General features: G+C 37.1%; 2 protein-coding genes across 3 annotated transcripts; both read right to left on the bottom strand.

Moving 5' to 3' along the window:
- Nucleotides 1-3,738: 3,738 nt before the first annotated feature.
- On the bottom strand, nucleotides 3,739-11,976 carry LOC117314619. Of its 2 annotated transcripts, XR_004529548.1 has the most exons (6): nucleotides 11,759-11,976; nucleotides 10,548-10,811; nucleotides 8,076-8,156; nucleotides 7,543-7,656; nucleotides 5,974-6,133; nucleotides 3,739-4,257 (listed from the first exon to the last, which is right to left on the bottom strand). XR_004529548.1 is itself a non-coding variant. In XM_033868689.1 (4 exons), the coding sequence occupies exons 1-4, from the start codon at nucleotides 11,973-11,975 to the stop codon at nucleotides 7,559-7,561; spliced, it is 660 nt and encodes a 219-aa protein (XP_033724580.1). In that variant the 5' UTR covers nucleotide 11,976; the 3' UTR covers nucleotides 7,495-7,558. The 2 variants fall into 2 exon arrangements, 1 of the variants encoding a protein (XP_033724580.1); XM_033868689.1 differs by lacking the exons at nucleotides 3,739-4,257; nucleotides 5,974-6,133 and having other exon boundaries at nucleotides 7,495-7,656.
- Nucleotides 11,977-23,359: 11,383 nt separating this feature from the next.
- On the bottom strand, nucleotides 23,360-24,166 carry LOC117344793 (DNA-directed RNA polymerase II subunit RPB1-like). Its single transcript, XM_033907619.1, has one exon. It carries the CDS (start codon nucleotides 24,164-24,166, stop codon nucleotides 23,360-23,362), a length of 807 nt encoding a protein of 268 aa, XP_033763510.1.
- Between the last annotated feature and the right edge of the window lie 98 nt (nucleotides 24,167-24,264).

The raw sequence follows: 24,264 nt of genomic DNA, 5'->3' as shown, positions 1-24,264 counted from the left end.
TGAAAAAGAAATAAAACAACTGAGTTGACAAAAGCAAAACGGTAGCAAATAAAGCGAGAAAAATAGACACCGAAGTGGTCTACTAGACCGCGGTACCGTAGCGAGACAGTCCACGTGTGCAGTAACCACTCGACAAAAAAGACGAAATACGACACACAAACGGACTGACAGTTCAAACGAAAATGAAAAACTTGTCAACAAAGATGAGAATAACAAATTACGAAAGCAAAGCAAAAGAAAAACTAATTAAATGCAACAAAAACCCTGGGAAAACGAGCTGTCGTCAAAATCCTTCTGGGATGATGGCTGCCATAAGCGGAAGTGAGGTTTTGGGTCATGCGCGGTGCGTTCGTATCGGGCATTAAGGGTCCTCTCACGGGATATTTATTTTCATTTTTGTTATGCAAATTATGGGCTGCCGGAGGCGATACGCTATTATCTATATGGTGGTGAGCTATTATTGAAATAAACTCGTCAATTTATTTCACCAGCAGTTTTACATTATAACCACCAGCATTAAACTATGCCGTTTATCTTTTTTTAAAGATATTTCTTGTTTTACCGTTAAACTGTTATCTTATACATTACTCGTTTTATCTGACCTTAGACCTGCCCGGACAAATTATGCATTTATCTGACCAGAAGGTCAAGGTCACAGTGACCTGACCTTGAGTTGAAGGTCACCGTGACCTAATTTAAGTACAGTACGCACTTTATGACGGAGATGCATTAATCTATATATCATAACTTAAACCTATATTTTCCCTTGTTTACAGGGGAAATAATTCTAAATAAAAAAATTCTCTAACTGATCTGATTTGTGTACAGCAATATGATTTTAAATGACTTTTTGAACTGTAGTTATAGGCCGGGTTTAGCTCAATCGCAGTAGATTTATGTTTGACTACTTGTTGACATGGTAAAAATAAATACATAAATAAATGAATTAACAAATGAATAAATAAATAAATAAATAAATAAATAAATCCCCATAAGCAAAAGACACATTAACTGGTACACACGTCTGATATGTGTACATGTTACACGTTTTTATTATTTATCGTAAATGGCCTTAGTTCAATCAATACCAAGCAAGCATTGGTCGACTGGATGATTTTGACATTTTTGGTACTGTAACCGTTAGAATGATTCCTGTCATATATCAGTCCCTCGTGTTGTCATAGCAACCACATAACACAACGAGAAATTAACAAACGAAAGTAAAGAGAGTGACCAGTACATTTAGATTGTTTTGTTCGTCAACGTTAGGAAACAAGTGTTAAAAACAACACAACATTCTGATCAAGAGCCAAACGATTTAATGAAATATTAACAGTAAAAAGTTGTATAAATGAGATCACTTTTTAAGATTGAAGATATAACCTCCGTGAAGGTGATTACTTATTCCTTATTCCATTACTTATTCGATTCAAACATTACACATTCATTACTTATTCCTTATTCCATTACTTATTCGATTCTCTCATTACTTATTCGATTCCTTCATTACCTATTCGCTTTCTCTTTACTAATTAACACTTTAAATGGCTCAAAACTAATTAATAAGCATTCCCAATGCCCATTCCACCATTCCATTCCTTATCCATACATTATTACTTGTTCAATTCCCCCATTACTTATTCGATTCTCTCATTACTTATTCGATTCCTTCATTACCTATCCGTTTTCTCTTTACTAATTAACACTTTGAATGGCTCAAAACTAATTAATAAGCATTCCCAATGCCCATTCCACCATTCCATTCCTTATCCATACATTATTACTTGTTCAATTCCCCAATTACTTATTCGATTCTCTCATTACTTATTCGATTCCTTCATTGCCTATTCGTTTTCTCTTTACTAATTAACACTTTAAATGGTTCAAAACTAATTAATAAGCATTCCCAATGCCCATTCCATCATTCCATTCCTTATCCATACATTATTACTTGTTCAATTCCCCAATTACTTATTCGATTCTCTCATTACTTATTCGATTCCTTCATTACCTATTCGTTTTCTCTTTACTAATTAACACTTTAATATATGTTTCGTAACTTCTCTAGCTAGTACTAGCGGTAATTGATAAGACCAATCGGAACACCTCGCCTCCGTCTGCGAACGTAGTTTCGTAGAAAATGACGAGGGGTTCCGATTGTTGATAAGACGTCTCACTGCTGTGTTCCGAACGTTCCCCTTCTCGAAATACTAGAGTGATTTCGTGTGCGGCGTAGAATTCCAATAATGACTGGTGATCAACTTTTCCGCTCACCAATAAGAAACCAGAACACACGTCAAAATACATTGTGACGTTGTTACCCATGTATTTGTTTTGTTTTGTGTGAACAGATTTCAAACGTATACGAAGTCAGTAAAATGTTACAAATTGAATTCATATCAACATTAAAATGGAAATGTCCGAATGGTCATAGAACTGACCACAATATAATGAAGTAACTACATGAAACTACCTTCTTCACTTAGTTATAAATTATAACGTGTCGTCATTAACTCCTACAAACTGAGATGCTATATTGTACAGGTATATATTCTACACTGTCAGCATACAAAGTCAGGAGATATTTCATTACACGTGTGCATCCTTAGTAGGCCAATTATGCGCACACCGTATTTATGATTATGAATATGATTATGATATATGATTATGATTCATGATTAAGATTTATGATTCTGATTTTTGATTTATGATTATGATTTTCTATGATTTGTGATTATGATTTTTCTATGATTATGATTTAGATTTATGATTATGATTAATGATTAATGATTTTCTATGATGATTATGATTTACGATTTTGATTTATGATTTATGATTATGGTTTATGATGATGATTTATGATTATGATTGCTGATTATGATTTATGATTATTGTTTTTAATTATTGTGATTATTTATGGTAATTATTTATGATTATGGCTTATGATAATGATTTATGATTATGATTGATAATTATGATTGGTGATTATAGTTGCATAATTTATTATTGATGATAATGATTTATGATTATGATTTAAGATATAATTCATGCTAATAATTATTACTATGGTTTATGATTATCATTATAATTATGATTTATGATTTATGGTTATGATTTATGATGATGATTTGTGATTATGAATACCACATGTAGGATTAACATATACACATTGAAAATTAAACATTATTTTTACGCAATGAAGTTCAATATTACAAAATGTAGTTAGTATATATAAAAGTGATTAATATCGACACAACATTATAAAAATATACACGAAAAAGATTAAGACGGGGTTCCAGCCTATTCGGATTTTTTTCTTTCACACCACAATATATACGACGACCCACCTTTAATCAGTAATCATTTCAGGGTTAACACTTTGATAACCTTATGTCAGAAATTACACAATGATTCACCGCCATGCTAGATGCTAAGTGTCTACAGTTCTGAAATGTCAAAATCTGGATGGGCATGTGGAAGAGCCCATAATTCATTTTTTAGTAAATTATTAATTAGTAAGTTTGCTACACTCGTCCATAATCAATTAAATTAAGCAATATGGTAAAGCTTTGAAATCAAGAAAATACGTTAGCGACACAAATGTTATTTCATTTTCAGTTTCAGGCATCATGGATTCACAGCTTTGATACTTGCCATCCATCCATCCATCCATCCATCCATCCTTCCTTCCTTCCTTCCTTCCTTCCTTCCTTCCTTCCTTCCTTCCTTCCTTCCTTCCTTCCTTCCTTCCTTCCTTCCTTCAAAGTGATTCTTAGCCATGCTATTGACTTCCATTATTTAGTAAGATTGATCAAACAGTATCCCTTTCTTTGGAAGAACTTGCCCTCATCTCGCTTGGATTAGCTGTACCGTTTGTATCCGTATTGGACGCGCCCTTTAACGGCGTGGCTCTAACGAAAATGACCTTAGCATGGGAGTCACCTGTTTCAGTAGATGGGGCTTGCGAAACCTTATTTGATAACTTCTTACTCTTCTTTTTACCCTTGCATATCGTCCTTTTGCGGATGTTCCTCGCGCCAATTGTTCGCACGTGCTTGCAGATTGTTCGACAGTCTGACACGATTACGGTGATAATGGCCGTGGCGATGAATATGCTTCCTACTGCTCCCATACCTATCTTAGAGACGTTGTCCTCGAATACGCTTATGAACTTCATCTTGTACAAGGTCGTGTTTTTGTGGTCCACCTCCAGTTCCTCTATGGTATCAACAATTCCGTCGTCATGAATCTCGTTCTCTGAAATATACAATACCAACATTATAGGTTAGTATGGCGTGAGATGTCAACAACATTTAAGAGGCACTGAGGGCCTTTATCGCTCACTTTGATATTGCAGTGATTATGGCTACTCTACAGAGGAAGAAGGATTTCAAAGACTTTGTTTTAATTCCTCTATTGGGACGCCGATTCTTAGGTCAGTGTGGACAGAGTCACCAATATTAAGCAAAAATTGTTCCTCTTCTCCAAAGCAAACTTCTGATCAGATTTGGTCAAAATCCCATTTCCCATATTGGGTCCCGCCTCTCCTGCCGCAGGGTTGACAAAGTCACCATGTGTGCAACATTTGTTCCCTTTCCCCAAAGTCTGCTTCTGACCAAGATTTAAGCAGTGTTACACATCACGCTTCCTACCCACCCAAACATGTCAGCATCACGCCCCCTACCCACCCAAACGTGTCAGCATCGCGCCCCTACCCACCCCAACATGTCAGCATCGCGCCCCCTACCCACCCAAACGTGTCAGCATCGCGCCCCCTACCGACCCAAACATGTCAGCATCGCGCCCCCTACCGACCCAAACATGTCAGCATCGCGCCCCCTAGCCACCCTAACATGTCAGCATCGCGCCCCCTACACACCCAAACATGTCAGCATCGCGCCCCCTACCCACCCCAACATGTCAGCATCGCGCCCCCTACCCACCCAAACATGTCAGCATCGCGCCCCTTACCACCCTAACATGTCCAGTATCGCGCACCCCCTACACACCCAAACCATGTCAGCACGCGCCCCCTACACACCCAAACATGTCAGCATCGCGCCCCCTACCCACCCTAACATGTCAGTATCGCGCCCCCTACCCACCCCAACATGTCAGCATCGCGCCCCCTACACACCCAAACATGTCAGCATCGCGCCCCCTACACACCCAAACATGTCAGCATCGCGCCCCCTACACACCCAAACATGTCAGCATCGCGCCCCCTACCCACCCCAACATGTCAGCATCGCGCCCCCTACACACCCAAACGTGTCAGCATCGCGCCCCCTACACACCCCAACATGTCAGCATCGCGCCCCCCTACACACCCAAACATGTCAGCATCGCGCCCCCTACACACCCAAACATGTCAGCATCGCGCCCCCTAGCCACCCTAACATGTCAGCATCGCGCCCCCTACACACCCAAACATGTCAGCATCGCGCCCCCTACCGACCCAAACATGTCAGCATCGCGTCATCTACACACCGCTGCATGTCAGCATCGCGCCCCCTACCCACCCAAACGTGTCAGCATCACGCCCCCTTCCAATCCAAACATGTCAGCATCGCGCCCCCTACCCATCCAAACATGCCAGCATCGCGCCCCCTACCCACCCAAACATGTCAGCATCGCGCCCCCTACCCATCCAAACGTGTCAGCATCGCGCCCCCTACACACCCAAACATGTCAGCTTCGCGCCCCCTACCGACCCAAACATGTCAGCATGGCGCCCCCTACACACCCAAACATGTCAGCTTCGCGCCCCCTACACACCCAAACATGTCAGCATCGCGTCATCTACACACCGCTGCATGTCAGCATCGCGCCCCCTACCCACCCAAACATGTCAGCATCACGCCCTCTTACCCACCCAAACATGCCAGCATTGCGCCCCCTACCAACCCCAGCAAAACACAATAGTTCCCTGTAGTATAACTCCTATAAACATGTTGTGACGTCATCACTTACTAACAAGTCGCCTACGTAGAAACAATGGCCCTGGTTTACTGCTTACATAGCGCTCATAAAACAGGTAAGAAGGCTCTCTGTTCAGGTAGTAAAGACGGCAGAAGTTGGACAGTGTACTGAACATGTTGACTGCCCAGCACTGTTTGTCGTTCAGATCCGCCTACAATATATAGATAATGTTATTAAAATGCTGGGAGTATTTCAGTCTAATTAATTAAACAAAAAAAAAAAAAAAAAAAGATATTAAAAATCATTTTGCACCAGTTCTTTTTTTTTTAAATTCAATTTTGCAATTTCAATATTTTAAACCGACCAATCGGAACTCCTTTCACCTTAAAATCAATGTTGATATCCTGTTATATTCATGATATAAATTTTCCTTTCAGCGACGAACCATTAAGTACTTCTTTTGGTTATATGAATTAAATAAAACAATATTGATGTAAATAAGTATGTGTTCGAACATGTGCAGGCTTTCATCAAATCCAGCAAGAGATTTAAAACATGCAAATTGTGTCTATCTTTATATCACTCCTTGCATAATTATGTTAAATTGACTTATTTAAACTTTGAATTTGTAAATGTCTATGTCATCAATTTGTGTAAAATGTTTTGTTGATAGGAGATGATTCATAAGTTGTCATAACTTGTGCCTATTTTGGACAATAAATATGTTTAAAGTCAAAAAAGTCAAAGTCAAAGCAATATCACATTTTCCGCATGGATATACCTTGCACAACATAAATGTTTCGGTTTTGTTTGTTGAACTCCATATAAGATATTGGTTTCGTGAATTTTATTCTAAGCATGTAGAAATTACAAGCAAGAAATACTTATCAATATCTGTTAATATAATACCTTTTGTCTAACGCCAGCCATAATAAGACAAAGCTGAAGACAAAATTCTGAACAATTTCTATATTAGGACAACTCAAACAAACGTCCTCACACATTTTTACATCTCCCATTATGTTCAAGGTGTTATTTACAAATATAATTGTTTAGAACACAATCTTACCGTATAAAAACGTCACTTACACGTTTTATCGTCTTCCACGATGTCCAGAATGTTATATACAAACATTTCTTAGAACACAATTTTACTGCAAAAAAAACCACAAAAAAACAACAAAAAACCAAAAAACCAACAAAAAAAAACAACAAAAAAACAAAAAAAAAACAAAACAAAACAAAACAAAAACAACAACGAAACGTCCTTACACGTGATCTTCCACGATGTCCAGAATGTTATATACAAACATAATTCTTAGAACTCAATTTTACTGCTAAAAAAAAAAAAATGATAATAATAATAATAAAACATCCTTACACGTTTTATCATAGTCCACGATGTCCAGAATGTTATTCCAGAATGTTATATACAAACATCATTCTTAAAACACAAACACAATCTCACTGTCAACCAAACGTCCCTCCACGTTTTAAACATCTCCCATGATGTCCAGGGATGTTTAGTGTCAAATAAATGTCCTTACATACATGTATTTCTAAATCCCACACGATGTCCAAGGTGTTATTACAAACATAATTCTTAGAACACGCTCTTACCACCATACAAACTGTCTTACACCCTTTCTTCTTCTAGCACGATGTCCAGGGTCTTGTACAGAGAGGGTAGGAGCGCCACGCGGTAGGCGTCTAGATATTCATAGTAGAAATCACCTGTACAATAACATTAAATAATCTCACTTTGTTTGTTACACGGATTTTCATTGGTTTATTACACCTATCACGTGACAGACCAGATATTCGAAAACTGTTTTCTGACGAACTTCGACAGTGTGCCACATGGTCGAAGAAATCACCTGTACAATAACATTAAATAATCTCACTTTGTTTGTTACATGGATTTTCATTGGTTTATTACCCCTATCACGTGATAGAAAATATATTCAAAAACTGTTTTCTGACAAACCTCGACAGTGTGGGTCACATGGTCAAAGTTTGATAACATTTGTAATATGATATCTTATTTAAATATTTAGGTTGATTCAGAGAAGTTTCGCCAATTGAAAGTAAGAGAAATTGTTTACTCGAGATATAAATGACTGCTATACTGTACAAAGGTTGTAAATACCTACTATTTATCAAACGTGGACATGTTGTATCTGGAAGCTCATTTTCTTCGTAATTACTATTGTTGGGTGCTGGACCAAAGGCAGCTGCGAAAACGCAAAGCGATTTATTATGCATGAAGTCAAATCTCAACTGAATTTAAGCATTGATGTCATTTTTTTTAGTTTCATCGGTAAAACTAAAAAATAATAGACATCAACGCTTATAAATAATTTTTGAAAATTATTTTCTTATTTAAAATATGTTTTATGTACAATTTTACTGGTTTTAAATGGGATTCTTTTTCTCAAATCAATACGCAACGTCAATTGTCGTATTTCAACGTCACATTTTTCGCGCCATTCTCGGAATTTCTTTCATAGAAGAATGAAAAGAATTTTTCGACCAATAACATTTGAGTATTTACCATGAAAACAAAGAAAAATCAATTATAAACCGTTATTTCACATCGAGACAAAACCCATAATATGAAATAACTGAAATAATCATTAACACAAACTAGTGACATAATATTTACCATTATTAAATTCGAAGTCATTAAAATATCTATAGTCAAATATCGTCACGTTTGTGGCTTCTCCGTTTGACTGGATATCAATCCAAATGTATCTTGACTCTTGGTCTTAAAGGGGTCGTTGTTATAATTACCATCGGTTTATGCTGCATTTTATACTCGATTGGTAAGCTCTGCAAACTTTTATATCAAGCATTATATTTCCACAGTTGATTTAGTAAGCTATGCGAACTTTCATATATAACAGTATATTTCGACATTTGATTTGGTAAGCCCTGCGAAGATTTATGTGTAATACATATTTTGAAAGTTGACTTTTTGAGTTCTGCAAAGTGCTGTATATAACAGTATATTTTGACAGTTGATTTGGTAAGCTTTGTGAAGTGTTACGTATAACAGTATATTCGGACAGTTGTTTTGGTAAGCTTTGTGAAGATTTACATATGACAATATATTTTGACAGCTTGTCAATCATCTTATTATTCACACTAGACTATCAATGTTAAAAAGAGGAAGACAAAATATTTTACAAGCCTATAAATTTCTATTATGGTGCAATTTAACACAAATAACTTGATGAACTTTTAGTATGTATCATGGCAAACGGCGGAACTTATTGTTTAGCTGTTTGTAAATTTTACCAAAACATACGAAAAATGAATGTTTCAGGGGGACATAAAAAGCTCATTTGTTAAGCATATATTGCACAAAATAGTCACGACGTTTTGCTCACAAGTGTTTAAAGCACAACATATGAGCATTAGTTTGATAAGATTTTACTTTATAAAATGTACAAAAACTGTCTATATTTTGACTTTGAAATGCAAATGGCTGTCGTGAATAATATCACACAGATATTGCATATAAGGAGGTATTTCAAACATCAAAAATGCTCTCATTAGACGCTATAAAGAACTCTAGACATGGCAAAAAGACTGCTTTTAGAAAAAGAAATGTTAAACCGTTGATTTTGGGGTAAAATATGACTATTTCAGAAAGAGGCCACAAACTCACCAGTTCAACAGTTTGACTTAAAAAGATCCTTCTCACTACGAACAGATGTCTTAAAAGTTTGATATAGGAGCATTTTTATTGATTTAAATGCCACTCTTAATGCAATATTGATGTAATATTATTCACAGCCGCCATTTGCATTTCAAGGTCAAAACAAAACAAGTGTTTATACCTACATCAAGTCAAATCCGGTCAAACAAATTTACTATGTGCTATAGACACTCGTGAACATAACTGCTAAGCTATTTTTCAGGTTTAGTCATTTTCTGACTCAGAATTATTCCATGCTACATCTTACCACAAAGTAACTCAATAGAAGAAACTGAAAGCATCTACAGCAAATAATTGGTTATTGTAAGAAATTTGTACATATATATACATAGATGATATATAGCAGTGTCTTTTTAGTAAAGCGGGCTGAAGTTAGCAGCGGATTCGTTATTCGTTATTGGGGATTAGAATAACGAATCCGCTGGTGGCGGCGGATTGGGGATTCAGTTTTTTATGTTTAAATGATATTTCTTTTTATTGACACTTTGACGTTTGGATTCAAATAACAAATCAATAACAAATTCGTTATTCGAATCCCAAATCATATATTATAAGAATTTTTTTTATTGAATCCCCAATCCACTGCTGTAGCGGATTCGTTATTTGAATCCAAACGTCAAAATGTCAATAAAAAGAAATATCATTTAAACATAAAAAAAAACTGAATCCCCAATCCGCTGCTTCAGTGGATTCGTTATTCGAATCCCCAATAACGAATAACGAATCCACTGCTAACTTCAGCCCTCTTTCTAGTAATACCAAATTTATTTCACGCGTGAAAAATATCAAAATATTAACCTCGCGAGTGAAATATATTTGATATTACTGATGACACTGTTAGATATTCTGTTTATGGCATTTTATAGGTGAATCTAAAAAAACTATTTGGAATACTTACCCTGTTCGCAGGATTTAAAAGAATATGCTGTACCAGTGTAGGATTCTGACAAGGGGTAGTCTCTGTCTCCGGAGTCAATGAAGATCAAAACGCACGTGTCATTATCAGGAAATGTTGTGCATCCCTGGGTATCACCTTTCGCCATCCCTTTGCACAACTCCTCGCATACAGATATTGATGTCATTTCTTTATAAACCAGTTCGGTAACAGACACATCCTCTAAGGTGATGTTATAGTTGTTATCGCTGTATTGGCAGTCAATTTCTATCAGAGACAAACACAAATATATGGTGTATGACTATATAAACACATCATCGTCCGGAACACCACTCGGGCCTTTCCGTCATATCTTTGGAAAAACTGGTTTCCCGAAGACATGACGGAAAAGCCCGAGTGGTTTTCCGATTGGCAGTGGATATCGATATGCCGACGAAATCGTAATACTGACTCAAAATCGAGAAAATGAATAGAAAATATGAACAAAATTCAGATTTGCATTGAAAAATATAATACAAGGAAAGCAAGACCATGCGTTCCGGAATGGTTAACGTCTTCAGCTCATCCTGGTGCTAAGATAATTTGATAATAGGAAGAATGATTGAACTGTAACCTTGATAAGCGGGATGTTTTACAAGTCATCCGTTGAACTATGGTCAATGTTAAATTGGTCGAACAAAAGCTTTTTTTTAGTTTTGGTTTAGACATATAATGCTATGTTACACATATACTCTTCAGAGTTTATGTTATTTAGTAATTTATGTCCATCGACTTTACATCAACTTTGTCACATTGATCTTACACAAACAGATAACATGTCTGATACCTGTTAATCTAAGGGGTTTATTGTGTTCAGAATTCTGGATCACAATTAAGGGTCTCATGGCTAAGGAGGGTAATTCGTGAATTTTGGGTCTTAGCGGATTGTCGATAGATTAAAACATATTTGTAACTTCTCCATTAAAATCTACGATAGGTCCCTTTCAAACTTCCCCCTTTAAATCCCTCAAATCAATATAGAATAACATTGTAGAAAATAGTCAAAATATACATGTGGTGTGGATGTTACCAAGTATATACAAAAGAAAAAAAATCAATAATGATATCAGTGTTGATTTGTGATGCAAATAGGGCATCACCCAAGAATTGTTTATTGATTAATCAAAATATAAAAATGTAAGGGTACGGTAGGTCAATCATTTAAAGTATCTCACCCTTCTCACAGATGAAGCTGTACTCGTCACTACAGTTAGCTGTGTGCCATCGTGTGTCCTTCATGACGACACACCGGTCATTCTCACAGTTGTTCGGGGAACCTTCTCCCCACTTACTCCATCCTAGAGGCTGACACCCATCCTCCCAGAAATGGTGAACTTCGGAACAGTTCGTAATTTCCCGGTTGTGGAGGCCGATCCAAAATTCGCCATCCATGGCTGTAAAACGGACATCATTTTAAAGCATGTATGTGGTGAAAGATACAGACAATGAAGCTTAAAATAAGAAATATCTTTAAAAAAGATAAACGGCATAGTTTGAGTCATGCTGGTGGTTATAATGAAAAACTGCTGGTAGAAGGAATTAACGAACTATTCTTTTCAGCACGGATAACAAATTTATATCAGTTTGAATCATTTTTGGTGATAATAAGACAGCATTTGAATCAGGAATATGATTTTATTAATGTGTCATTTGAAAAGATACATCCACTTATTCAGCTTGCATTCAATCTTAACTTTGTTTCGTTTTTAACTGTATATCTGCATTTTGCATTTACCGCTACTTTGACCAATCACATACTTCATCTTGACCAGTAACGCCACCTATCGCGTCATATCCGGTGCCAAAAGAATATTATACGGCTATGCCGAAAAAGACGGATTGTTTTAGAATATATAATAATGATAAAAAATATTGCCCTGCAATGTAGGTGAAACTTATCTAACCCTAAGTTTTTGGTGTGTTTCTCGTCTTGCCGAAACACATCTGGATTGCTTGGCATTTTTGTTTAAGTAAAATGATACAGATTCTACAAATTCTGGTTTCGTTTAAAGAAATGATTCCAGCTTTGGCATTCCTACTGAAGCGTAAATTGAAAACGAGGCCTTGTACTTCCAATACTTACATCCCTCGCGAAACCGTGAACAGAATTGTATGTTATCAGTATTTTTTTAACATATCTTATTTTGAGGATATCATCTTTTAATGATAGATGTTTACTTCAAACGTGATTTTACATACACAGCTCCAAAGAAATATTGAAACCAATCATAGCCTCGATCACACTCGTTGTGTTTGATCATAAAATATTTACGTATGAAATCAATGGACAACAAAAACAAACATGTTTCGACGTAATTAAAAAAAATATTTCAATCAAAAAAAGGTAATGTTTATGGCAAAATAATATAAACACGACAATGATTTATTGATTAATACACGCGTACATCAAATAGCAATGTACATTTCATTTTCCATATATACAATGCTTTTGGTTTTGTTGTTTTTAGGTAGAATGTAGTTTAATTTAGAGGCTATTGAACCATCCAAGTTGATATAATTCACATACTGTATATTTTATATGACTTTTCCTGTTTATGTGTGACAGGGGAGTACTCAGGACTCATGGTTCTGATTTCAAACAGTATCACAGATATCTACTGAATATTTACAACTGTGTCACACAAACAGCTATTGAATATTTAAAACAGCCGGTGTCAAATATTGGAGAGTAGATACATGCTTTAAGGAGAAAAACAAAGCGTTCAATCAATATTTGTTTTTATTCATTTCAAAATATATTATTTAATCAATATTATCCAATGTGAAAGGCGATGCAACTATACAAGCATTCTACCTACAGACACGCACGTAAAACTACCACCAATAGAATATCAACATTGTCTATTGATTTAGAGTAACAGATGAAGTTGTTGTTTATTATCAAAAAAATATGTAAATTGGTAATTGATGGTAATGTATAATACACGAAGACTAGTAATGTGGTATTTTATGTCGTCTTGGCACCGTTCTCATTATCATACTGACAGACATATCACCAATTTATGAGTTGATTTCTCATTTGTGTTTTTTTTCCTTTTTTGACCAATCAAAACACTGCTTACAAACGACAATGGGAAAATGAAAAGCTGACCCGGTATATTTTACTATAAAATTTAATAAACAGAATATCTAACAGTAACAGTATCTTCAGTATCAGGGAGGGGAGGGGAGGGGAGGGGGGGGGGGGGGGGGGGGGGGGGCTTATATAGGCAGTTTCCTGTTGCCAAATACCCATTGTATTAATTCGGCGAAATGAAATGTTTAGTATTACCAAATATATTTCAATCGTGTGGCTAACATTTGCGCACTTGTGAAAAATACCAAAATTAGTCCCTTTCGGGAATTATATTTGCACATGTCACTGTTAGATATCCTCATTTTTTTTTTTTTTTTTTTGTTTGTTTGTTTGTTTGGTTTTTTTTTTTTTTACAAATGTTAGATAGCCGATCCTTGCATGTAAACGATGAACTGATTTCAAGAATTTTGTCAAAATAATGCTGTATTTCATTCCGTTATTGATTTTTACAAAATGTAATATACATGTACATGTTTATTCAACTGTACTTTGATTCTATGTAATTTATATTCAGATCAATTAATTTAAAAAAAATCATCTCCTGTCCATATAATTTCATGAATAATTGAGAAACTACAATAATGTGCAATTACCAAGTGATATTTACTTGATGCATGGCAACAATAAGCATTGATATTGTCACAATCAGTAATCAATAATACATTGTATGTGTAAATTGATTTGCATCATTATCAATGTTGAGTATTACATCACAGACACGAATCTATTTCAACAATGAACATCCGATGTAGGAATATCTGCAAGGGAAATTGACATCAGCTAAACCAACCTTTTATTATCATAATGAAGAACAGTGCAGAAGGAAATTAACAATTTCAATTAGAAATCTGGGGACTAATTAACAGATTTGATAAGAAATCTGGGGACTAATTAACAGATTTGATAAGAAATCTGGGAACTAATTAACATATTTGATTAGAAATCCGGGGACTATTTAACAGATTTTAATAGATATTCATGAACTTGTTCAATGCTTTGTTAAGAATTCGGAAATAAGAAATTCAGGGACGTGTTAACATTTTGATAACTGTTTTCAGCTGAAGTAATATCAACAAAAGGGGGGCTGGGGGCTTTAAATTATTTCGTTGGTATTTCAATACATGCAAAAATGGCTCATTGTATTTAGATTTGTCGTTCCATAGCAATCACGAAAGTTTATACAAAACGAACGTTTACTTATTTTGTTGACATCATAATATACATATATGTATTAACAAAACACGTGTTTCTTTGGTAAACAAACTTCAGATATTTTATAAGTAGATAATTACAGCTTGTCTGAGATCTGGCATAAAGATCAGGGACGCACGACCATAGCTTACAGTATTTTCTTTATTTTACTTACAGTGAACTGTTCCAAGGAGGTGAATTGTCCAGCTTCCTAAGGAGACGCCATTTCTCATTGGTATCTATCCTCAGGAGATGGCCATAGTTATCTGAACAATGCTTCTTTGCGTCATTCCATGTCGAATTTGCTTCATGAATTATGAACTGTGTATTCTTTGGTAGGGTGCCTGCACAAAAAAGGACGCCACATAAGTCACATTTTCCTCACAGAATATGAATTACCCTCAGAACTCGAAAATAAGACGCAGCTTATTTTTGTTTAACCAGTATTTATTGGTTCAAAAGGATGATAATAGATAAGAGAATTCGGAATGAAATACTAACGTACATTTTGGTGGCAAAGCCACGATATAAACTAAATAAAAAGATTTGCAGTCTATGTGACCATAATTGACACCCAAAACGTGACATCAATCCATGCCGCGCATGAATATATTCACCCACCGGAACTACTTGTAACTAACGTAAACAATCATATGGCTCTATGAAGAAAACAAATTAATTAAAAAGTATCAGAAAGAAATTTTTATACAATATTGTTACACAAATAATAAAAAGAATCGAACAGACTGTGTTCTTTTATTATTATTTCAATGCCCCTTTTTGTTTGCCAATCTGCACGTGACAAATGAGATTTGAAAAATTTGTCGAACCCATTGGCGAAATCGCTGAATAATGGCATATTTTATGCTAACTCAATTTTAATTTTCAGAAATAACAAATAAATATGTCGATAATATAAATATTAGCATTAAACTGTCAGTTTGGTGTCCATGGTCGATATAGATTCCAGAGCATTGCAAACAAACGTGTCATAGTGTGTTATTGCACAATATGACGTTTGTTTGCAAAGCTCTGTCATCTATATCGACCATGGACACCAAAAAATGACAGTTTAATCCTTAAATAACATACCACAGTAATGACAAAACTCGTTGCTGTTTAACGAGCGAGAACTTACACATACTCTAAGAATAAAATGAATATATCTATAATACTGGGGAAATTTCACATCTAGTCTCCATAGAAAATTTGATTCAAGCTTAATTATCATGAATTGATTTAAATCTGAAAAAAAATCTTCATCTTTTGAGATACGTTCCAAGCATGTATTTTCTTCTGTCCTATAAATACATTGATAAACAAGTTTTTTTTCTTCATTTTTACTTAATCAACAAAAGTGTCACACAAGGAATATATTCTCAAGATACATTTAGTATAATTTCGGGTATACATCCCTGTTGCTTTCCAATATTCAAATTAGACATAAAAAAATCCAGTAAGAAATATTCTATGCACTAACATACTACTATCCATACCATAAATTCGTCCTAGAAATAATAATTTCTTGATACCATAAATTCGTCCTAGAAATAATAATTTCTTGATATCAATATGTTATTCAATGCTTGTCCAGCCAAACAATGGTACACACATTTCTGTTCTGGTTCTTTTTTCAAATCCTTGGATATATTTAATTATAGAATTTTGTGCTCGTCCCAAAATTATAAGTTTGTTTTTGGAATGTAACCAAAGTTGGTTTCCAAATAAAGCAGATAGATAAACTTTAATTTTAACTAATTTAGTTACTATGACAGGGTTGCGGGCACTAGGGAGAGGATAGGCTTATTCTTATGAAGTTTATTTCATGAAATGCTCATTTTAAGATATTGCTTATTTTTAGGATATTGCTTATCGATATGCTTATATTCAGGATTGGTTTATTTTTAAGAAAGGCTTATTGTTATGAGTTGCTTATTTTAGGATATTGCTTATTTTCAAGATATTGCTTATTTTAGGATATTGCTTATTTTAGGTTATTGCTTATTTTAGGTTATTGCTTATTTTAGGTTATTGCTTATTTTCAAGATATTGCTTATTTTTTTAAGGATATTGCTTATTTTAAGGTCATTGTTTACTTTAAGCATTGGTTTATTTTTAAGAAAGGCTTATTGTTATGATTTGCTTATTTTAGGATATTGCTTATTTTCAAGATATTGCTTATTTTTTTTAAGGATATTGCTTATTTCAAGGTCATTGTTTACTTTAAGGATTGGCTTATTTTTATGATAGGCTTATTGTCATATATGCTAATGTTCTTTTTAGGATAGGCCTATTTTTGAAGTTTCGGCTTGCTTTCGAGTTTTACATTACACTGTACTAACAATGACGGTGCACATTTAAGTTCGAATATTATGTTGCATGTTTTGGAAGTACAAACTGGAAAGTTAAAGTTTGGTTTGGTTTGGTTTACTTTGTTTATCGTCCTATTAACAGCCAGGGTCTTTTAAGGACGTGCCAGGTTTCGGCGGTGGAGGAAAGCCGGAGTACCCGGAGAAAAACCACCGGCCTACGGTCAGTACCTGGCAACTGCCCCACGTAGGTTTCGAACTCGCAACTCATAGGTGGAGGGCTAGTGTTAAAGTGTCGGGACACCTTAACCACTGCAGCCCCAGGAAATTTAAAGAGTAGTTATACCATAACCAAATACTATGTACATATAACCGGTTGCCTTATTTTGATGCACTTAAAAACAACTAGCAACTATTTATTATCTAAAGGAACGAAAGCATAAAAATACCGTTATTTGACTTTTTACAAGTAAAGACTATAAATTTTGAAACTGGTCACATACCTGTCAATTTTTTCTACCTATATGCTCAGAAACGACAAATATAATCTTATTATTTATGCGATGGTTCGTATAAAACATACTATTTTAGATACCTTTTCTGTGATATTTGAAATAAATAGATACTGAAAGCTGAAAAAAGTGACATGTAGATATGAATTATGAAATTAATTTGATTTTACCTTCACTGGAAATCTGTGGCAAGATATTCAATACGGCCTTAAACAACACGAACAGCACCAGAGAATTCATGGCCAAAATAAACTCATTTGAATCCTCTCTCGAATATTTCACAGTATTATTAAGAGATGTCACCATGGAACACGACAGCTAGTATCCGTCACAGCCGCTGACATTCAGTAACCTCTCCTGGAAAATCTAACCTCTATATATTGGGTTTTATCTTATCGATCAGAATTTATCCATTGCAAACACATTTGATCAATATCACGATCTACACGAGATTACATAACGTGATTCTAGGGCTCGTAAAATCCGCCTTATAAATATCTTGGTTTTCAGCCTTCTGCAATGACAAGATAAATTGCTATGTGGAAATGGAACTGGGTGTTTCACCGGGTATCCACACAATTAAACTGACAAAAATTATTTATTTATGATGACAAATCTCTGGTGACCCATGAATGACCCGATAGACAATACCTATTGATTCCGGAATAACCCGACCACGGAAAACGGCTTCAGTTTACCATGTCGACCTTGAATTAACAAGGCTTGTTTGTTTGTTTGCTAGGTTTATCTCCCCGTGAACAACCAGGGTCATTTTGAGGCGATGTCATATTGTAGTAGTTTGTGACTACCTCACTGGACAACATGTGGGAGGCTCGTAGCATGCCATCCAGAGTAATTAGGGTTAAGTGTCTTGCCTAAAGACGCAACCACAATAGCACAGACCGGCCCGTTTCTCAGTTTCCCGAGAAATACAAACCAGCACGAGCCCAACTCGATTTGCACTCTTCTCGGAAGAGAAGCTTTGTCAGAAGATCGCATTCGTTATATGTAAATCGAGTAAACCAGAGCCCCGTTCGATTTGCACTCTTCTGATTCTAGAAGATATCTTCCGGTCACTCGATTTGAAGCTCTTCTGCTTCTGGAAGATCTTCTACTCTTCCGTCTCAAAGCTGGAAGATTTATCTTCCAAGATGGCGGCGACCATGTTTTAAGTGTGCGAGTGATGAGTTTCACTAGAGAAGGATTTATAACACATACATGCACATGTTTGTGTCATCGTGTTTGAGAAAACTTAAAAACTTGCTTATTTTTTGTTTTATTCTCCCGGTTTACACGATTTACATATAACGGAATACGATCTTCTTAGAAGGCTTCTCTTCTTAGAAGAGTGCAAATCGAACGGGGCTCAGGAGAATATAACCCAAAATAAAAAAACTTTTTAAGTTTTTTCAAACACTATGAGACAAACATCTGCATGTATGTGCCATAAATGGTCGCCGCCATCTTGGAATATAATTCTTCCGGCTTTGAGACGGAAGAAGTAGAAGATCTTCCAGAAGCAGAAGAGCTACAAATCGAGTGACATAAGAAATATTATAGAAGAGAAGAGTGCAAATCGAGTAAGCCTACGGGTAGGGAGCGTCGAATCGCACATCTCGGATCGTCACCAGTCGGAACCCCTCGTCATTTTCTTCGAATCTCGCAAACGGAGGCGAGGTATTCCGATTGGGATCGTCACCGGAGCCCCGTTCGATTTGCACACTTCTAAGAAGAGAAGCCTTCTAAGAAGATCGTATTCCGTTATATGTAAATCGAGTAAACCGGGAGAATAAAACAAAAAATAAGCAAGTTTTTAAGTTTTCTCAAACACGATGACACAAACATGTGCATGTATGTGTTATAAATCCTTCTCTAGTGAAACTCATCACTCGCACACTTAAAACATGGTCGCCGCCATCTTGGAAGATAAATCTTCCAGCTTCGAGACGGAAGAGGTAGAAGATCTTCCAGAAGCAGAAGAGCTTCAAATCGAGTGACCGGAAGATATATTCTAGAATGAGAAGAGTGCAAATCGAACGGGGCTCTGAGGTTATGTGGCCGTCGCACTAACCGACTGAGCAATTGCAGGATAAAAAAGGAGCAAATGTTCTACGAATATGCTGTCATGTGACACATGCTCAGGATACACATGTGCGCAGTTTACATTTACAAAGTTGAAAAAGATTAACACGGACACAGTTGATAGTAGAACAAGGAAATTAAGGCAGACGTTCTGGTAGGGTAACCGTCTTTAGCTGTCAATATATGTTATATAATGGATTACTATTAGTAACAAGTCATTGGGTATCAAGTAGGAGGAGCAAAGGTGTTACTATCCAGAAATGGAAAATTAACATTTGGAAATTGAAATCACCACGTTTAAGCTGTCTTGTTAGTGACGTTGTAAGTAAAGATCGAGGTTGTGGCTGATCTTGAGGAGTCTATGTTGTCCTTAATTTTAAGTCATTTAAATCATCGGCAATAATGTTATCGCTATTTAAAGACATCATACATCTGAAAAATCTTAATTCACGTTGTGTGGAAACAAAAAGTCAGTCAAGAAAATAATACAGTTTGTACCTATACGCTTAGCATTAGTCTGTTAGAAAATCTTGCCACTGTTCAAATATATCGCTAACAGAATATCGAATATCCTGTCATTTTCAACTTCAGGATAAAAAAAAACCCAGCCTAATAAGAGAACTTTTAAAGGAAACAAAATATTGTTCAGCCTACAAAAAAAAATAAAAAAAATAAAAAAAAAAAGGCATTTCATAAAAATATATATATTTTTCATGTCACCTCTGGTCCGCCGTAGAGAACGACAATGTTTTTTTTTTGTTTTTTTTTTTAAAAAAATTTCAGTTTCAATCTAGTTATTTTGTCTCCGGTGACAAAATTGATTTTACTATATTGTTTATCCAAAAAGCCTTGACTTACAGTATATGATCACAACTGATAATATCACGTTAAGTAGTGACCAACCAAAACGCTGCCTTCCATTCGCTGCCCCCTATAACATGATCGTAAGGGACGACTTAATTTGGGATCTTATCTTTTCTCCTCTTTTTTACAGCTTTCTTCTTCCTGATGTCTCGATCGCTTTTGGCCTTTGGTTGAGCGTTCGCCCCTTTGAGGAATGATTTGGGTCCTGCCCCCTGGCAACTTAGCGCTCAGCATTTTGGGAGTGGGGCGACTGGTTTGCCCTTTTTCAGTATGTTATCAGAGGGGCCAAGGTGGCCGAGTGGTTAAGGTGTCCCGACACTTTATCACTAGCCCTCCACCTCTGGGTGGTTGCGAGTTCGAAACCTACGTGGCCAGGTACTGACTGTAGGCCGGTGGTTTTTCTCCGGGTACTCCGGCTTTCCTCCACCTCCAAAACCTGGCGCGTCCTTAAATTGTTAATAGGACGTTAAACAAAATAAACAAAATAAACCATGTTGTGAGAATGGTGTGGCCGGGTGGGGTGTCCTGCTGGGTGTCATTCGCAGTGAGGTAGTGGAACGATACGACACTTTAGTGGAAATACATGTGTGATGACTCTAGTTTGTTTTTGCAAATGGCAATGGGCTGAAACAAATCGATTTTAATTTAAACAATGTTTTTAATCAACCTGATCCAGGAAGATAAACAAGAATTGAATGCTACACTTAACTGGCTTTTTTCACAGTATCTCGGTGGATAATCCCTAAAAGGTAAGTTTACATTAATCAATTAAATGTATTGAAATACAGGCAATTCATTGCTTTGTTCCAGGCCTACATGGGTTTTAGATATTTCACTCGGTAAATTATTTATATCGGAGATAATTGACACTCCAGTTTATTTTGTGTCCCAAGCGTGCAGTATTACGCTCAATTTTTACATTAACGAACTGGCTCGACTGAGTAGACCCCAGAGGACAATAACTGATCCGGCGACATGATTGCACATGACGCCTTGTCATAATTGATATATAATCAATTCGATATATACATGTACCACAAAGCATGTGAAAGCGCTAGTGTGAATTTCTGGTTTGTGTTTTTATATTATTATTACTATGTATATCCATCACAAGGACATTATATATTTTTAATGTTATATATATATATATATACATTGTATATATATCTACACGTGTATATTTTGATTCAATGCTAAAATATTCCGTGCTTAGCTACCAAGTTATGCAAATAGAACTTAATGGGTATGGTACATAGTATCGAATTGATTTCAAGATAATTAAAAAAAAATAAAAATAAAAAATAAAAATCACATTTGAAAATTGAAAAAAGGCAATCTGGTATTTTGAGAGATCTAAATCCATTTAGCTGATTGCTTGGTTTTTTGTTTTTTTTAACCTTAAATTTTACGCACTAAACAAATCGTATGCCATCTCCGCAAAATTAGCCAATAATTATCATTTCAACATCCCATGATAATTTTGATAATTTATGTAGTACAAAATAAGTTATTTACGCAAATCAGGATATATTATTTATGGCAAAACATGAATCACCACGCCCGGCCAGGATTTTCGAAAGGGCGGGGGGTCCAGTAATTTAGTAATAATGCGAGCGCCGTAGGCGCTAGCCGATTTTTTTTTTTTTTTTTTTTACGAGGGGTCTGAGGGGCCGCCCAGCGGGTCCAGGGCAGCGCCCTGATAGGGGGTTCAAGGGGGTCCAAGGGGGTCCAAGCCCTCCGCGGAAAATTAATATAGCACATTTCCAATAATTCGGGATCAGGCGCGGATCCAGGAGTTTTCGAAAGGGGGTCCAGTAATAAGTGATCATGCGAGCGCCGTAGGCGCGAGCCGATTTTTCCCCCCTTTTTGCGAGAGGTCTGGGGGCCGCCCAGCGGGTCCCAGGGTGGCGAAGCACCCCTGTGGATCTGCAATCGAAAGGGGGGGGGGGGGGGGGGGGGGTAGTAATGTAGTGATAAAGCGAGCGCCGTAGGCGCGATCCGAATTTTTTTTGTATTTCCTCGTACCTGTCGGTAATTAGTATCACTCTATTCACGTCAAAACCGCGCATTCTTATTCATGTTGTGTTTCTGTCTTGTTCTCATTATGAACTCAATTAACTTCACAAATTATCATCAACTTATTGAATCTATGTGATGAAGTGAAGCCAAATTTCGTATTAAGATATAAATATTGACTTACCAGGCTATTGCAGACGACCGACACACAGGTCTGAGGATTGATATACTAGTATAAAAGTCGGAATGTTCCGGATGTACAAGATAAAGTTTTTATCGTTGCCTTCAAGAAAACATTATCGGTTCGAAAATATACAGATATTTATCGAAATGAATATATAAATTCGTGTTTTTTCCCCTTTTTTAGATTTTGGATGGGGGGGGGGGGCAAAAAGTTATGTTTGCCCCCCACTGAAAAAAGGGGGGGGGGGGGGGGCAATTGCCCCCCCCCCCCCCCCCCCGCTTCCTACGCCACTGATTTTGTATGGCGGCGCTTTTGTATTTTTCATTTTTTTTAAAATTATTTTTCGTTGGGTGGTACCGGTGGGTGGTACCGTTGGGAGGTACCGTTGGGTGGTACCGTTGGTTGGTACTGTTGGGTGTTACCGTTGGGTGGTACCGTTGGGTGGTACGTTGGGTGGTACTGTTGGGTGGTACCGTTGGGTGGTACTGCTGGGTGGTACTGTTGGGTGGTACTGCTGGGTGTTACCGTTGGGTGGTACTGCTGGGTGTTACCGTTGGGTAGTACTGCTGGGTGGTACTGTTGGGTGGTACCGTTGGATGGACCGTTGGGTGGTACTGTTGGGTGGTACCGTTGGGTGGTACCGTTGGGTGGTACTGTTGGATGGTACTGTTGGATGGTATCGTTGGGTGGTACCGTTTGGTGGTACTGTTGGGTGGTACTGTTGGTTGGTACCGTTGGGTGGTACCGTTGGATGGACCGTTGGGTGGTATCGTTGGGTGGTACCGTTGGGTAGTACTGTTGGGTGGTACTGTTGGATGGTACCGTTGGGTGGTACTGTTGGATGGTACTGTTGGGTGGTATCGTTGGGTGGTACCGTTTGGTGGTACTGTTGGGTGGTACTGTTGGGTGGTACTGTTGGATGGTACCGTTGGGTGGTACTGTTGGATGGTACCGTTTGGTGGTACTGTTGGGTGGTATCGTTGGGTGGTACCGTTTGGTGGTACTGTTGGGTGGTACTGTTGGGTGGTACCGTTAGGTGGTACCGTCGGGTGGTACCATTGGGTGGTACTGTTGGGTGGTACCGTTGGTTGGTACCGTTGGTTGGTACCGTTGGGTGGTACCGTTGGATGGACCCTTGGGTGGTACCGTTGGGTGGTACCGTTGGGTAGTACTGTTGGATGGTACCGTTGGGTGGTACCGTCTGGAGGTACCGTTGGGAAGTACCGTTGGGTGGTACCGTTGGGTGGTACCGTCTGGAGGTACCGTTTGGTGGTACCGTTGGTGGTACCGTTTGGTGGTACCGTTGGGAGGTACCGTTGATGAAGCATATTAACTTACCCTTCTGGAAGGGGTCGCGGTGGCCGAGTGGTTAAGGTGTGCCGACACTTTAACACTAGCCCTCCACCTCTGGGTTGCGAGTTTGAAA

Source organism: Pecten maximus, chromosome 16 (genome assembly GCF_902652985.1).
Source record: "Pecten maximus chromosome 16, xPecMax1.1, whole genome shotgun sequence".
NCBI lineage: Eukaryota > Metazoa > Mollusca > Bivalvia > Pectinida > Pectinidae > Pecten > Pecten maximus.
The sequence above is the reverse complement of the archived record's forward strand: the minus strand, read 5'-3'. Positions and strand labels throughout refer to the sequence as shown.